This window comes from Sparus aurata, chromosome 6 (assembly GCF_900880675.1).
Source record: "Sparus aurata chromosome 6, fSpaAur1.1, whole genome shotgun sequence".
Taxonomy (NCBI): Eukaryota; Metazoa; Chordata; class Actinopteri; order Spariformes; family Sparidae; genus Sparus; species Sparus aurata.
In genome coordinates, this window is record NC_044192.1 from 6153459 (window position 1) to 6170807 (window position 17349).

At 43.7% G+C, this 17349-nt stretch overlaps 1 protein-coding gene across 1 annotated transcript in view; it reads left to right on the forward strand.

Annotated features, from left to right (window-relative positions):
• Positions 1–3169: 3169 nt before the first annotated feature.
• The window catches only part of LOC115582985 (sodium- and chloride-dependent taurine transporter-like), a 36056-nt gene continuing 21876 nt past the window's right edge, over positions 3170–17349 (forward strand). Inside the window, exons 1-3 of the mRNA XM_030419299.1 lie at positions 3170–3459; positions 12416–12645; positions 12766–12900. Coding sequence (XP_030275159.1) covers positions 12417–12645; positions 12766–12900 — 364 coding nt within the window. The 5' untranslated portion in view covers positions 3170–3459; position 12416. The remainder of the gene's footprint in view (positions 3460–12415; positions 12646–12765; positions 12901–17349) is intronic.

Genomic DNA, 17349 nt, shown 5'->3' on the forward strand with positions numbered 1-17349 from the left:
GTGGACCATTTGTTGCAAACTGTTGTCTGCCTGCAATAAACACTGAGGTTGTAAACAAAGATTACTGTAAAACTACAAATTTGCCGGAGAAAAATATCATAATGTATGCTGGGACATACTGAATCTTAATAAGTGCCTAAAGAATTGATAGCAATAATATAAAATAGTATTGGAGAGACCATTGGAGTATTATAGAAATACAACAGTCACCATTAAAGACCATCAAACTCATTAAGCACTGCGGTTGGCATCTAGAGGAACATTATATTGACATAAAGGCTGTAATAGAGCACAGCAAGGCCCATTAAGATTGTAAAGATATGTACAAGAACATCCAACCTCAAATAAAATAACACTACTGCAGTACTGTATTTTGAATTTAAGCTGGATTTGTGGTGTTAAATTTAAATTATCACAGATTTCACTTTGCTGTCAATGGTTATTTTGTCCTTATTTGTTCAGGAAGCGTTAAAGGTGCTACAGATTTAGAGGGATATTTATACTATAGTTCACTTTAAACCCTCTGCAGAATATATAGATGAAGTCTGAAGTGGTACTTCAGGTGTGAACAAGTGCGCTCAAGATCTTAAGTTAACTGCTGAATGACAGGCTCAAGGGCTGTGTGCTTTGTGCTACAGAGTTAGCTGCTGAACAACAGGCTCAAGGCCTTTATTCCACTGTTAGCTGCTAAACAGCATGCTCAAGGGCTGTGTGCTTTGTGCTATGGAGTAAGCTGCTAAACGACATGGTCAGGGTCAGGACTGTGTCCTTCATGCTGCTGAATTAGCTGCTAAACAAAAGACTTACAGGCTGTGTGCTTTGTGTTACTGAGTTAGCCGCTGAACGACAGGCTCAAGGCCTTTATTCTACTGTTAGCTGCTAAACAGAATGCTCAACGGCTGTGTGCTTTGTGTTTCTGAGTTAGCTGCTGAACGACAGGCTCAAGGCCTTTATTCCACTGTTAGCTGCTAAACAGCATGCTCAAGGGCTGTGTGCTTTGTGCTATGGAGTTAGCTGCTAAACGACATGGTCAGGGTCAGGACTGTGTCCTTCATGCTGCTGAATTAGCTGCTAAACAAAAGACTTACAGGCTGTGTGCTTTGTGTTACTGAGTTAGCCGCTGAACGACAGGCTCAAGGCCTTTATTCTACTGTTAGCTGCTAAACAGAATGCTCAACGGCTGTGTGCTTTGTGTTTCTGAGTTAGCTGCTGAACGACAGGCTCAAGGCCTTTATTCTACTGTTAGCTGCTAAACAGAATGCTCAAGGGCTGTGTGCTTTGTGCTACCGAGTTAGCTGCTGAACGACAGGGTCAGGGACTGTGTGTTTTGTGCTACTGAATTAGCTGTTGAACGACAGGTTCAGGGACTGAGTGCTTCATGCTGCTGAATTAACTGCTAAACAAAAGAGATACAGGCCGTGTGCTTCATGCTGCTGAGTTAGCTGCTGATGACAGGCTCAAAGCCTTTATTCTACGGTTAGCTGCTAAACAGCATGCTCAAAGGCTGTGTGCTTTGTGCTACCAAGTTAGCTGCTGGACAACAGGCTCAGGTGCAGTGTACTGTTAGAGCAGCACTTTGTTGTCATCACAAACCATATCCATCTCATGTCTCACACATAGCAGAAAACATTTTTATAATGAACATTAAACAACAAACATGGCTGTTTTTAGTACTCAATGCCATTAAGCTAGCATGTAACTATTTGGAAATGTTGGCTGCTGTTGTGCCACTGGACTATAACCAGTAAATGTTTCAGTAAGTCACCAACCCTCGCTTTAAAGTTCTGTACTGTCAAAGATGTGTAAATCATAGCAACTGCTTTTCTACTAACATTTCTGTTTTCAGTTTACACTGGAGTCAGTGCAGTGGCTGCTGAGCACTCCTGTCACCTGGAGGTGACTTTCTGAAGTAGAAGTAATGTATGAAGAGAGCTTGCCGGAGTACGAGCATGTTTAAGAGAGATTTCTAAGAGGCGTATAAAGCTGCTCTCCGCTCTGAAGATGATACCTCCCGGTCTGACCCGTAACATCACTCTAATCAAAATTACATGAACACTTAAAACTGTGAATGTGAAAAAAAAATCATGAATGGTTTTAAAAAATGTCACAGTGTTGTGAACATTTGAGTGTCTAGCTGAAAATATGGATGAGAAGGTATGAGGAGTGTTATCCGGAGTATGTTGATGTTTTAATTATGCCTCCACATCGACGCTGTAAAATGATTAAAGCTGCAAAAAATATTATTTTTAATTCTTTTCAATGAGTCCTAATAATTTCACGTAGATGAACATCTCACATACAAAACGATCATCATGTTTTAACAGGAATCAGAGCTGCTGCTGTGCCTCCACATGCAGAAATCAGCTGCACAGGACTCCTCACACTGTTCCTTTATTTCCATCAGCGCGTGCTCTCCAGCGACTGCTCAGCGTCACGCGCGTAAGGTAGGTGTGTGTGTGTGTGTGTGTGAGTGTGTGTGTGTAGCCGGGGGCGCGCTTGAGAATCTGAGCGTGTGCTCGTTAAGATACCGACCAACCAGCTCGTGAAATGGGTTGGTGGAGGGGTGGAGGGGGGGGCTGCCACTTTAATGCTCCTTAATGCTGCGTTCAGGTGCTGCTCGTAAATCTCACTGTCCTGGTTTGACAAATGAAAACATCACCGTATCACTCAGTGGAAGCTTTAAATGCTTATGGCCGGCTGTCGATGATAAAAAAAAATTAAAAAAAAATGGAGCGTTGAAGATGTGTGTTTGTGTGGCAGAAAGATGTTTGGGCTTTATTTCAAGTTCCATCCCGGGGTCTGTTGATGGTTAACGTGTCATAAAGAGGCTGGCGAGCATCAGACGGAGTTATTCATCTTGTGTGCGATCTTTATATTGTGTTTTATTGCCATTTTTGCAATTTTTTTGCTCGCCTCAGCCTTTGGAGAATAAAACAATAATTGTCAGGCCACATGTGATACTGTGGCAGGAGGCAAGAAAGACAGACAGCACAGAGACTGTCATTAAAAAAACAAAAAAAAACATTAAATGCCTCTTGAGGTGAGACAAATACTAGCCCTCACCACACGATCCATTTTTGGGGTTCATCCAGTGGATTTTGAGAAGACGAAGATCGCAGCCATCTGCTACTCCTTCGTGTAACGGCGCACTTTGCGAGAATTCCGAGGTTTCCCGCGGACCCTGAAGGCGTCCGACACACACAGCTCTCCTGTTGCTCTGAGAGGAGGCAGGCCGGTGATTTTCCACTGCCGCTGATGTCTCTGGTCCCCCTGTTTTAAGAGACAAAGGTCAGAAAGAGGGGCTTATAAGCAGGCTAAAATATAGGCAACGACGCGTCCAAGCCTCAGTCGCTCTCACGGACACAGGAGGACACGGACAAGACGACATAGGGAGAAGGGACCGCGCTCAAAGGACATTAAAAGGACAAAATAATATACAAAATCACATCAACAGAACAGGTAAGAGGAGAAAAAAAAATAATGGATAAAAAAAAAACGACATCTTCGCTGCACACCTACAAAGCAAAAACCCCTCAGAGGGATGACTGTTCTGCGCTTCTTCTTTTATTTAAAGATGTTTTTAATTAGAATTATTATTTCGTGTTTTAAATTAGATCTGCGTTTTGAATGATTTGAATGAAGATTTTTTTTTTTGTGTGGCTTTTTAAGGGGGTGCAATTGAGAGAGTTTCACGTGTGAGACATACTGATGTGTTATTGATTTTTGTTGCATTTAGAGGTGTTTTTTATTGATGGCAGTGTGTGTGTCTGTGTGTGTGTGTGTGTGTGTGTGAGAGCAGGGATGTGTTTCCTGGTGAGGAAGCTGCGATGCACATTTGGATAAAGGCTGTTTCTCCCTCTCTCTGTCTCTGTGCGCTCTGGATACTGTGTTCTCTATTTCCTAATTGCTTTTTAATGCAACACGGCTGATGCGTGTATATATTCATACATAAAAAAAATAAAATAAAATGTGTTTTTTTTCTTCCTCCATGTGTTTTACATGTGTGAGGTGCTGATTGTCTCCCACATGCGCACCACACATGCGTGAATTTCCTCATTTATTTACGTTTTCTGATCGCTTTCTCGGTATTTTCTCTCCTTTACTTAATTGATATCGGGCGAATCCAGTTACACCTTGAGGTGTTCGATTCAATTTTCCACAAATTCTGTCTTTTATTTCCCCCTTTTCCGTCTTTTTCTGTCTTTTTGTCCTTTTATCCATCTCTTGTTTATTTGTAGGACAATCGGACGAACATAAAAAACACTCGTGTGATTCATTTTTTCGCGTGATTCTATTAATTTTTTAAGCCGATCTCGTTTAATTCCGTTATTGCTCTGGAGGGTTAGAAAGGGGAAGTGAAGCGCTCGGAGCGCTGAGGAGGCGGAGATGCTCGTCAGGCGCACGTTGCACACCGCGCGCTGCTTCTCTCTCTCGCTCTTTCTCTCTCTCTCTCGCTCTCTCGCTTCCTCTTTCCTCTCTCACGTTCTGCCTCTCTAATTTGTTATTTTTTTGGTGATCAACCCCTTTTTATGATTAACAACCTGCTGTGACAATGAGGAAGGCTTTGTGTTTTTTTGTTTTTTTTTTTAAATTCTCTTTTGTGTTGGATAAATGTTGACAGTGAGGCCAGTTTTTCAAATTGCAAAATGCGTGTATATATATTCTGTATGTGTGTGTATTTAGAATCGTCAAACAGTCTTTCTGAAACGCGCCTGCAGGCATGTGTCGCTTCAGTATCGGGGTTTGTGGCTTGTTTTGGGCCAACACAGGAAAATTGCTGCGAGTTGTTAACCCTCAGAGTCGAAGGAACAACCCCTCAAGGCTGTTTAAACACCACGCTTCTTAAAGTTCAGGCGCTCACATATTAAGTCAGTTTTGGCGTCAGTTTGGCGAAAGTTAAGTCTGGTTGAGCGCACTGCTTTCGAACTCCAACCCCATGACCATGTTTGGTGTTTTGCGGTGGTGCATGTGCTGAGAGGTGAGAGTATTCAGCGTTTTGGCTCGGAAGTGCACCGCTGTCGGGATGGAAAAAGGCCCTGAACACGCCAAAACTCCCACCTTGAACCCCTGAGTGGAGGAGTTTTGTGTTGTGATATGTGTTGTAGGGGTGGAACCACCGTTGTTTCCTAGCTGGCTCTCCTGTAGGGTCCTCGTTGAGCTGATGTATATGTGACACTTCTGAGTCGACCCGCCGTGAGCTCGGCGTGGCATCAGAGCTCACAAGAGACGCACCTCGGGGTCGACTCGTCATTTTGTTTCGCTTGTGTCCCGTTTGGTGAGTCAGCGTGTGATCAGTGCGAGATTCCCGTCACATCTGCGCTCACGTCTGCACGCCGTGTCTCGACACATCCGAGCAGAGGCTGACTGGCATCGATTGGAGGAGCGAGATGATTCAGGATCGTGATTCTTGCAGTGTGTCGACACCTTGAAACGCTCTTATTGCGCTAAAGGGCTTGCATGATCCAGGACTGAAGGTAGTCATCCTCAAGGTTCTGTGGTTTTTTTTATGGATGGGCTTCTCTCTTGCAGCTCTGCAAAGTTCTACTTCTTGAGCCGCCTGTTTTTTAAAGAAGAGCTTCACTTGAACACACGAAAAGCATCACATCCTCCGTGCCCCGGGGGAATTCCAAGGAAAAACAAACACAGTTGCGTGTTTGCAGTAGCACCTTTCGACCTTTTTGGCCCGGGTGGAGATTAACTTGGGTAAAAAATGTTTCTGGAATTTTGGAAAGTCGTGTCGTAAGCAATAAAAGTTACTGTTTTAACTCCGGGCTTGTTTGCTGTTAAATCATTTATCAAGTCAGTAACCCGAGGTTAGTGGTGTGTGTGAGTGTGTGAGTGTGTGAGTGTGTGTGTGTGTGTGTGTGCCTTCCCAGACTAGTTTCTCTGAAATCTAAGAGAGGGCGAGAGCGAGTCTTGAGTGAAATAGAAGCATCACCTGGTTTTACGCTGCAGGAGCTGCCTTCAAACTTTTATGAGCTCGTGTCCTTGACTCCAGCTCCGGCTGGACCTTCACACTCACTGTACGAATTAACCAGCGTGAACCACTGGCCCATATTTATGTATATATCTATATAGTCGCCCACTGACATTAGTACACAACCCTTTCAGTGTCGTTGGAGTTCCCCCCCCTCCTGTTATCTGTCAGCATTGTGTTGCAGCTGTAGCGAACAGTTGTGGTCAGAAGCTTCGGAGGGTTTAATTCCCAGCTGAAGGTGAGAGCGGTAAAGATGCTGATTTACAGCCAGCTCTCCCGGGAAGTGTCGGGCCTTAATGTTATTAAAACGGATGACGGTTATTTCAGCCGCCTGGTGCCAAGTGCACATCTTCTCACACAACGTCAGGATGATTGAAGCCAATCATTGTGTTTCAAGGTGAATGAGAGACGGGGACAGAGCAGCGGTCACTTTGGCAGCCTGAGCAAAGAAATTGTAAAGGTGCTGAGAATCATGGGACATTAAGAAAATTGGAGAGATGTTCATGATGCATAATATTCTTTTTAAACTGCGCACCTTGAAGTTATGTGTTGAATATTTGTCAGACAATCAGCAGCACGCGACGCTTTTTGCTAAAGTGTCATCCTCCTTTCCGCCACCAGATGGCACCAGAGTGGGGAAGCATTTTTGCCAAACGCACTCAAAGTAGGAATGAAACGTAATGATTACTTTCATGATCAATGAATCTGTTGCTCATTTGTTGGGTTCGTCCTTTTGCCTATAAACATTTTTTTGATTATGTACCGTCGAAAAAAATATTTGGCTCACCAAGACCCTCCACCTCTTCTTCTGGATAGTTCGCGTTTCTGGTGTTTTGAACCGTTCATTTCACCTCCGCTTACAATCTCGCCATCACAGCAAGAGTTTAGCTCATAAACAATCATGGATGATGTCGTTAAAAGCAGCCTGAATAACAAAACTTATTTTAAATTGAATTTTTCTTAACGGAGATGCATTCATTTGATATTCTGCAGCATTTTAATATCTAACTTCTTTAAAAATATATATATATATATTTGTTTGATTCAGCCGGGTGCCACTAGAGGGAGCTCACGTTACCACAAGGGTTTATACATTTTATAAATTGACAGAAGATACTAAATAGTTTAAATCCCAACTTTGTAAAACCTCAACTATTTAAGTCGGGGCTGCTCGCTGTGATGAGCCCTCAGCCCAACAATCCGCTTTAGCGTCTTTCAGCTCACCGTTTTTGTTTTCCCGCCTGCAGCGTAACTCTTTCTCGTTCCTTGCATCGCTCTCAAAGTGTCTTTTTCAGCCACAACATGCAGCTTTTATTCAGTGAAAAGCTTCTGCTCAGCACCAAGACGGCAAAAGAGCGGAAGAAGTTAGCGACCAGCTGGTGAAATTAATGAAAAATTCAGCTGCTAAAGAGACTTTTTACTTCTTTCAGGGGAGTTCTTGAAGAGCAAAACGAAGCCTTAAAGACATATTTATTAACTTAAAAATTGTTCGTATTTTGTAACGCGTATTATGTCGCCCCCTAGTGGCCAACAGTCTTATATTGCAGGTTTAAACGAATAGAAGCCGTGCATTATTTGAGGATATGCTATGAAAATGTTCGCCTCATACAGGATATCAAGCTGAACTGACTGACTGACTTGTGTCACGACTCGTGATGACGATATTGATGTCTTTCTCATTGATTTTGTTTACATCTCTACTGACAGTAACATCGATGAGCTTAAAATCGTGTCACTCAGACCTTCCGGCCGCAGGATATTTTGTGCTCCGACTCCACGGCGTCCGTGTGGAATCTGCAAGTTGGCAGTTTGTGCTCCCGACATATCTGATAAGACATAAATGCGGGGTTGAAATGATAAAAGCTGGCATTTTTTTCCATCAGCAAGCACGTAATTCATGATAAGCTCCAGCTTAAAGTTAAACTGACACAAGCGGGATAAGAGCGGGGGCCAAGCTCTGACGGGGCCAACAACCAAAATGACGCTTGATGTTTTTTGTTTTCTTTACAGAACAACTGGTAACCGATATTAATGAGGTCATTTCAAACAGGCCCTGGTCTTTCATTATAAAGCAGATGTTAACAGGTCTGAAACCTTTTGATCTGCTCGGACCTGAATGAAAGAAACTGAGCCGGAATCAATACTCTAAAAGAATATGAACACCTTAAGTGTCTCTGACCGGTGTTGTCTCACCTTTTTTTATACATCCTGGCACCTCACACGGAAACTTATTCTTGGAACTTTTTCTGCAGTCGTGGCTCCGTCTCTTAATCTTGTGACTGATACCGATTTAAAAAAAAAAAAACATCTATTTTCGTTTTTGCGTGTGACTCGCTTTTTTGTTGTCACTCTCGCCGTCTGTGACTTTCTCTGACATGTTTAATTTTAAGTCGTTTCATGTCTGACTCCCCCTCGTCTCTCTTTCTCTCACTTAAAACGGCACTTCCTGTCTCCCCTCAGTTTCATCCCTTATTTCTCCCCCCTCTGTCTGCCTCGCTCCCTCTCTTCATTTCCCTCTTTTGTTTTCTCTCACATGATAACATGCGCGACAACCCTAACTGTCTTCTTCTATGTCTCTAAAATGAAAAGCAAGAGGGACGTGGAGATGTGTGGAAGGAGGGAGGGTATGAATATATGTATGAAGTCAGTGAAGGGAAATAAAGAGGAGAGGGAGAGGGAGCGGGGGGGGATGGACGGAAAAGGTTGGGAACAGCAGAGAAACAGGCGGAGAAGGGGGAAGATGAAACGAGGATGTGCAAAAGAGCGAGTAATTGAGATGACGAGGAGCTGATTAAAAAGTAAGTGACACGGGAGAAAAGGGGGTGAGCGAGCAGAAGGCAGAAAGAGGACGAATGGCAAGGAATGATATATAAATGGGAGTTGGAGGAGTAAATGGGGAAAATGGATGTCAGGAAACGGGGGGGTGGAGGAGAGGGAGTGAAAGAAATGTGGAGCAGAGCAGGAGGAGAAGGAGGAGGGAGGAGGAGATGTGAGGAGATGCGAGGAGAGGAGGGGAGGGGATCTAATAGGCGGTCAGCCCAGTGGAAATGTACATGGTCTTAAAATAGGAGAGTGTGTTATGTAAGTGGTTAGTGAGTGTGTGTGTGTGTATGTGTGTGTGTGATGCTGGCTGGGTTCTGAAGTCACTACATACGTCTGGATCCAGCATTCGCACACACACTCACACACACAAAACCAGACAATGGGTCTCTTATGTTTTACTCCGAGGTTTTGGCCCGAGATTTAAATCGTCCCACAGTTCATCTGGGTTCCCACGGCCAAAGTCCCTCTCTCTGGAGTTCGCTTTGTACTCGAAATTTCCTGCTAATGTTTCATCGCTTTCATTTTGAGGAGTTATTTTCTTTGGACGGTGATGGCAGCATCACCTTCTCGCTCACGCTCACGACTCGGTTCCTTTCGATTCTTTACTGCTTCTCCAGGATGTTCACAAAAAGCTTCCGAGGAGTGCCACAAGGCTCAATTCTCGGTCCTCTACTTTTTAGTATTAAGGGATAAGGGTTGTGGTTCATTTTTCTTTTGACTTTCATTTATTTTGTGATGACACTCGACTCTAAAGTGGCATCCATTGGATATGTTCATTTTCATTAGAAGTAGAGATCATTAGGGTTTTTTGTTGTTGTTCCAAATGAGGAGGAGTGCCACAAGGCTCAATTCTCGGTCCTCTTCTTTTCGATATTTACATGTCCATTCTGGGGTCGTTATCTGAAAGGTTTGTGGTTTATTTATCTTTTGACTCTCAGTTTTTTAGTGATGACACTCAACTCCAAAGCAACAGGGTCGTTAAAGGAACCTGTTGCTATACAGCAGTTGAGACTAGATGTGGATCATTTGTGGTTGTTCACACCAAACAGTAGGATTGACTTTACATTGAATTAGCTGTATGCTAGCGAAGAGCTGCCAACGCTTACACTTGACTTTGGAGGTCACATCTTGATCACTGCCACAATTGGGTTGATAAACAGGAGGTAAATCAGTTTTTTAACCCGAAAAGTATGAAAGTAATCTCTAAGGAGGTTAACCACACTGAATCTGAGCATAATTTGGTATTTTAACCTGGTGTTAAAGCCTCCAGCAGCAGCAGCTTCACTCCACCAAGATAATAACAGAGTCTTTAATATTCCCTCCTCTCAGTGGTCAAAGAGCGTTAGCCAGTGTTGCAGGATTTCCTCTAATCTTTCATACCTTGTTATGTGAGTCACATTAATATGTCAGTCCGCTTCCGTACTGGAAGTAATATAACTATCACTCATGGCCATTACTATTTACTGCTGCTAACAGTTTGTCGCAGGCATACCGGAGTCTGGTGCCTGTCCAAACAGGAAATACTTCCACACACACACATGCTTACAAGCAAGTGGTCTCAGTTTCCTCTAAGTGATATTAATTACCTGTTGAAGTAAGTCATGAGGGTAAATCAACTTGTGCTTTTGTGAAAATCCTTAATCCTTTTTTTTTTTATGTAAGCGATTTTCATTCTCTTTTTTTGCGTGACGAAAACACTATTTTGGAAACGACACACACGGAAAAACTAAATATGCAGAAAACGGCGTATGGGATTTTATATAAAACGTAATCTTGTCCTCGACCCCACCCTGTGTAAATATCTCTCCACAAAGTCAGACAGAGAGTGAATTAATTAGAGAGACAAAGAGAGAAGTTGAGGGCACAGCAGCCTGGCAGATGGAGAGAGATAAAGACATGACATTTTCCACAGTGACAGACATCTGCTGACTACTAAGTATGTCTGTCTCTCCCTCTCTCGCTCGCTCATGGCCATTGTCAGGTGGAAATTTACAGCTCTGCTTGAGTCATTGTGGCCCCGATCGCGCCGATTAGACATCCGGCCAATCGCAGGAGTCGTATTCAATAACTTTAATGAGGAAGGCAGGGAGGCGGTGGGGAATTAGTATTAGAAAATCTTACACCTTTGCAGGAACGAGTCCAAAGAGCCCTCACTTAAACAATTAAAGGAGACGTATGATGCTTATTTTAAGGTTCCTAGTTTTAGAATAGATTTACATTCCTTTAAGGCCCCTCCCCCTTCTGAATACCGAGTCTGATCTGATTGGTCCACTCACACATGCCTGAGCCATCACCAGTTTCTTACGTGCTAAACTAGCTGCTAGGCATAAATGATTGCGAACGTTTGATACGCAACATAGTGTGATGTCATGAAGTCACAGAATTTAAGGCGGGACTTCTGACGAGGCGTTTAAGGAGCTGTGTTTTCTGTGGGATAAAGGAGCTTTGGTTGGTTCGGCCGTTGATCTTTTTTAGCTTTCAAGATCTTTTACATGCACAAGAGCAAGAAATCAAACAAGAAGTATAAAAGGGCTCCTTTAAGTTGACATTTTCAAGCTTATATTATCTTTTAGAGCTGATACCTGCCTTTCCTCTGCCGACTGACTTTTATGTTGTTTGCCTTGATACAGTTGTTTGGAGTTTGGATATGCTTCATAGAACAGCCTTGAAATCAAGGGTTTATGCTTAGGTGGGGATCTTACCATGTTTTGAACATTCCTGATAAATAAAACCTTTGATAGGAGTCTTTTTTATCTTGAGATAAAAAAGGAGTCCAACTTAAATCAAAAATTTGAATCTGCTGTCGGAACCCAGAGTGATGCTTGTTGGTTAGGCGGTGGATGACATTGTGTTGTCTTGCACAAACAGTGAGCATAACTGAGGGAAGTTTTAATTTATCGGTCTGCTGACACTCAAACCTCTCCGATGAATCACTTTAATGAATGCCTTCGAGTGAAGAACATAAAACGTGACAACATAGTCAAACAAGAGGTTGTTAAGGGGAAGCTAAAAGTAGAAGTGGAGTTGAATAGTTTGGTATTAGATTAAACAAACTGAATTAAACATCCCCAGTTCTTTCTGGGTGGTGGAAAACAAACCGTTTATATTCTTGGAAGTCATGGAGCATTACGCTCCATACTTGGGACTCAAGCTACAATAACGTACATTTATTCTTCTGCCACATCAGCTGATCGGTCAGGAGATAGTTCTCGTGCAACAGACGTTCATCAGTTACAGATGTTTCTCCTGTAGCTTGTTTAAGATCACAAGTTTGATTCAGATTGCAACAATTACTGTTTTTATATGTACTAGAAAAAGACATTTAACGTCTAAATTGGGTAGAACTGAGTACATACAGTACAAATCTACGCTGGAAATGTTGAAATGGTCGGTCACATATTCATAGTTTTCCAAGTTAACATCCTCGTCTTTATTTTTCCAAAGTGTGCATGTGTGGCGTTGGTCTAACAGCCACTTTGGCAGGAAGCCAGACGCCGTCAAGTGGTCCTGTTAAACTCTGAAAGTCTATTTAGCTTTAAAATGTATCGACTAATTAAAGGCTGATGTCAGTGGATTAATTACAGCCAATTCTCCCCACGTCTCCTCTTTCCACAGAATGGCTCAAAAAGAGAAACTTCAGTGCCTGAAAGATTTCCACAAGGACACTCTGAAGCCGTCTCCTGGAAAGAGCCCTGGCACCCGGCCTGAAGACGAGGCAGAGGGCAAACACCCTCAGCGGGAGAAGTGGGCCAGCAAGTTGGACTTTGTTCTGTCCGTGGCTGGCGGTTTTGTTGGTTTAGGGAACGTGTGGCGTTTCCCGTACCTCTGCTATAAGAATGGTGGAGGTAAGGCTTCAAAAACTTCATCACTAGTTAAAAAAACTTGTTACAACGCTTTTGGTTTCTGAATTCATCCTGATCGTGTTTTTCACTCCTGTTGCTCCACCCTTCGTTCCCTCCGCCCAGGTGCATTTCTCATCCCCTACTTCATCTTCCTGTTTGGCGGAGGTCTGCCAGTCTTCTTCCTGGAGGTCTCCCTGGGTCAGTTCACCTCTGAGGGTGGCATCACCTGCTGGGAGAAGCTCTGCCCCATCTTTACTGGTACGTAAAGCTGCCGTGCTGAATTGACGACCTTTTGGGCACATGTAATGTCAGAAATAACAAAAAAAAAGGGTTGTCTAAAGGAAAAAGAGTTTGTGTGGAGGCTGGAGTGGTGGGTGGGTGGGGTATTCACCCTCATCAACAGTGTCCCTGGTGTGTCTTGTCTCACGGGGGGACTCTTTAGACTCCGCTCCTGGAAACCCCCTCACTCAGCACCGTGGAGACGGAGTCTATTTAAAAAAAAATAAAAAATATGGTGTACAATCACAAGGGAACAGAACAACTTAAACACATTAAGATTTAGCTGGAAGTGTTTTGTGAGTTTCACGGGCTATAAAAACTAGAATTTGATCCTCCAAAGAGAACAAAAAGAATCCAAGCCATGAATGTTGTTTTACGGTTCTCGGATTGCTTTTAAAGTTTGAATTACTTGATCAAGACGCACGGTTGTTAAAAATCTTGCACATTTTATGACCTTGCAAAGCAGCTGAGTTAGCAAAAATCAACTGAGTCATGTGATCCCACAAATCCATTTTGCCAGCCTTGCGCTTCTGGCCGAACGCGCAGGCGTCGGATCTACTGGCGGCCACCGGGTGTAGTTTAAGTGTGACGACCAGCGAGTCAAATGAAAACAACAACGGTTCGGTAAGTAATTCTTCACTGAAAGAGCAGCAAAGAAGAAGAACTGCGGGCTTTTCTCGATGGGGAAAAGGTGTTTTTGCTCTTCTCTCAACTGGTTTCTGTCGAAAAAAGTCTGATTTACCAACAGGCTTAATGTTGTCCTGCTGTGGATCTGATTTGGTTGAAGTTAGCCGGTGACAGACTTTGATGCGCAGATTGTTCGTCCAATCAACTGCCAGCTTTTAAACAGTTCCTAGCGGTTCCTAAAACAATCCAAACAATGAGTTTTTCTTTCCTCGGAGAGGTTATAATCAGTATGTTTGTGTTAAAACAATGAGACGACGTGACGTTGCCGTTAATGAACGCTGAGAGAATTATCACCCGAATCTGTAGCCAACCTCGACTTGCTAACAGCTAACGAGCCTCTTTCCTTTGGGAGTTTGGAGAGATTAGAAACAGAGTTACACAAATGAAGAATACTTAACGGAGAGCCGTGTAAATAAGGTGATAATATGTCAGTGTTCGTTCACACCTCGTGTTCGCTGCCAACGAGAGGTAAAAAAAAAAAATTGTTTTTTTCTTTTTCCACCAAAATCTAAAGCCTTGTCGAAGTCCTGGTCAAATGGAACACATGTATGACATTCAGATGACATACAGCAGATATAAAACTCTTCTTCATTGTCAACAACAACAAACACCTCCACCTGTATCTCCGACTGTATCTCCGTCTCACCGGTTCCACTGCTGAGTGTCCCCAGCCCTTTTTTTTTTTTTTTTTTCCTGTTCAACTACTGGCTTTAAATTTTTCCAGACCTCTGTTGCTTTTCACAGAGGAATGGCTGTGCAACATAAGGCTGAGTCACGCCACGCTCCCTCCAATCAGACTGCTGAGGCGTTACCAGGCAACCGGGCCTGCTCTGGTACACCAACACACTGAGGCCTCTCTTCTGCTGTAACCTTCTCTGGCTCTCACCTCGTCTCCCCGTGAAAAAAAAAAGAGGAAAAAAAACAACCTCTACGCATTTCCAAGAAAATCTAGACTTCTGAGATGTCTCCTCTGCTCTAACGTCTCGTATCAGATCGAGACGTGTTTTGTTTTTATTGTGTTTTTCGCCCATCCCGTCCCTCCCTTTTTTTTTCTTCCATCCCGAGCGTCTTCTTTCTCCGTATTCCCCCTCCATCGGTTTCTTCTCACCTCCCCCTCTCCTGCTGCTCGACAACAGCTGAATAAGGTTAATGTATTCATCGCTGTCTTCTCCGCGCTGAGTTTTCTACCTCTTCGCGTTTCGCGCAGGCGATTCGTCTCGAGCAAACACACACAGGCCTTTTTTTTTTTTTCAGTTCCGTAATTTCACCGTTACGCGCTCGTCGCTTTCCATTTTTTTTCTTCATTTTGATTATTTGGCGACGCTTCTCTTCTCAGTTTCACGTATAAACATGTTCAGTCTTTCTTTTGAGACACATTAACCCGCCCCCGCTTGTCTCTCTCTCTCTCTCTCTCTCTCTCTCTCTCTCTCTCTCTCTCTCTCTCTCTCTCTCTCTCTCTCTCTCTCTCTCTCTCTCTCTCACGCACACACAAAAACGAGACGGCGAACAGAGTGTCCCAAATCACACGTTGCCACGGCAACAGCGCGGCAACACATCAGAGGGATGGAGGGAGGGGAGGGGAAAAAGAAAAAGGAAAGCAGAGCAGCGAGATCTGAGGGAGCCCGAGAGATGGATTGATAAAAAGGTAGAGGGAGAGAAAAGATAACGTGGGGGGGGAGAGAGGATGCAAAGGAAAGATGGTGGAGGAAGGAAGGAAGGATGGAGGGGAGGACGACACCGAGGGGGGAAAAGAGAGACAGAAAAGATGAGTCAGTCGTGGACTGAGAAATGGAGAGAGAGAACAGGGGAGGAGAAGAAAGAGAGCTCCCTCCATACCTTATTTATGTTATTTAAAACCTTTTGAGTGCACATGATTGGGAGACATCAATGCGAAGCTTTGTTGTGCTCGCATTACGGATTTGATCAGAGATGACAGAGCGAAGGAGGGAGACAGAAGGAGGGATCCAGACATGTGATTAGTCCGCTTCCAGACATCTGAATTGCTGCCCACATCTCTGATTTTTCAGGGATCAAAAAAAAAAAAAAAAAAAAGAGTCTCATGTTCGCTGAAAAACAACAGAGTCAGTCGAGTCCGTGTCGGCTCGGTCCAGCTCGCTAACAAAAGAGATGTGACTGAAAAAAGATCAAGCGGCCGTACGCGTTGATTTGATGTGATAAAACTGAGTTAACTGCTTCTATGAACTCTGTGGAGGAAAAACAAAGATGTACACAGGCTTAAAAAAAAAAAACCTGGAACCGAACTGGAAGTGTCAAACACAACATAACACCATGAACACAATGACAACAAAATCGTTAATTACCAGGCAACATGTGATTTTCCTCGTCGCTCCAGTTTGGAACAAATCTAAAGATTTATAACGGCACATATTGACCGACTGAGCAAAAAAAAGCATCGAAAATACTCGCTAGGCTGTTATTAAGAGTCCTGCAGCTCGGCAACCGCCAAACTACCCCTGACATTTTCTCACACCAAAACAGGAAACGGGCGCTCGGTGAAGGAACAGTGTGTCTCGCCGCTTTACGCTGCGATCCACACGGGGGGGAAAAAAAGATGGTAGAAGAAACGCTAGATTTGGATGAGATGGTGCGTGGAGAGCTGCGGTATTTAAACCCGATGAGGTGGATTATAGAGTAATTGCTGCTCTCTCACTCTTTTTTACCACAGTTTAACTTGGTTTCTTCGCCCAGTTCTGTTTTTTTATTATTACTCCCCCCGAACGCACAAATGATGTGGATGTACCCAAGTTGCACTCAATGCAAAGAGCGCATCTGAACGAGTCGAGCCCTGGATTATAATCATAATAATGACAGAAACATTATTTATTTAGCACTTAAAGCAGATTTGCAAAATACTGTACGTACGTAAAAGCAGCGACTTGTTTTGTCGTGATGCTGAAAAGTTTCACAGGCGGTTCCGTCGTCGGTCTCGTTCCCTCAAAGAGACTTTTTTTGTTCCTCCTCTGCGAATCGTCACGTGTGCAGCGAAGAGATTCGTGCTCACAATAGCTCTGTGCGTTTGAGAAAAAAAAAAAGGGAATCGATTGTTAATGTAAACAAGCGCGAGCGAGGTCAGCCGAGGTCAGCAGATGACCACGAGAAGTGACATCATGGAGGAGGACGCATCTGTTTGTTTGATCAGCACTGTTCCATGTGATCCGCGAGAGAGTGTGTGTGTGTGTGTGTGTGTGTGTGTGTGTGCGTACTTGTGTGTGTGTGCGTACTTGTGTGTGTGTGTGTGTGTGTTTGTGTGTTCAGACATGCAATGGCTTTGCAGCTGCTAATTAGCTGAGTAATTAAAAGGACATGATGCGGTGTTGGAATAACTGACACGTTCATACACACACACACTTTAAGACACACACACACACACACAAACACACACACACACAGATGGCCAATGACGTTGAAGGACATTAATTTGGATGAGTGGCCTCTGCTGGCTGTGTGTGCGGACAGAAAGTACACACACACACACACACACACACACACACACACACACACACACACACACACACACACACACACACACCTAACCCATAAAGGCCCCCTGTAAACACAATTGTTACTTAACCTCTGACCTAAAACCCTAATCCATGTTCAAATCTTGACCCAAATCCCAGCTGCTACACCTGTTCCCATTTTGGGGGATTTTCTTATCTTTATAACCTTGTGTAGTCAAAACACGCACACACGCACACACAGAGACGCACATTCTTGATC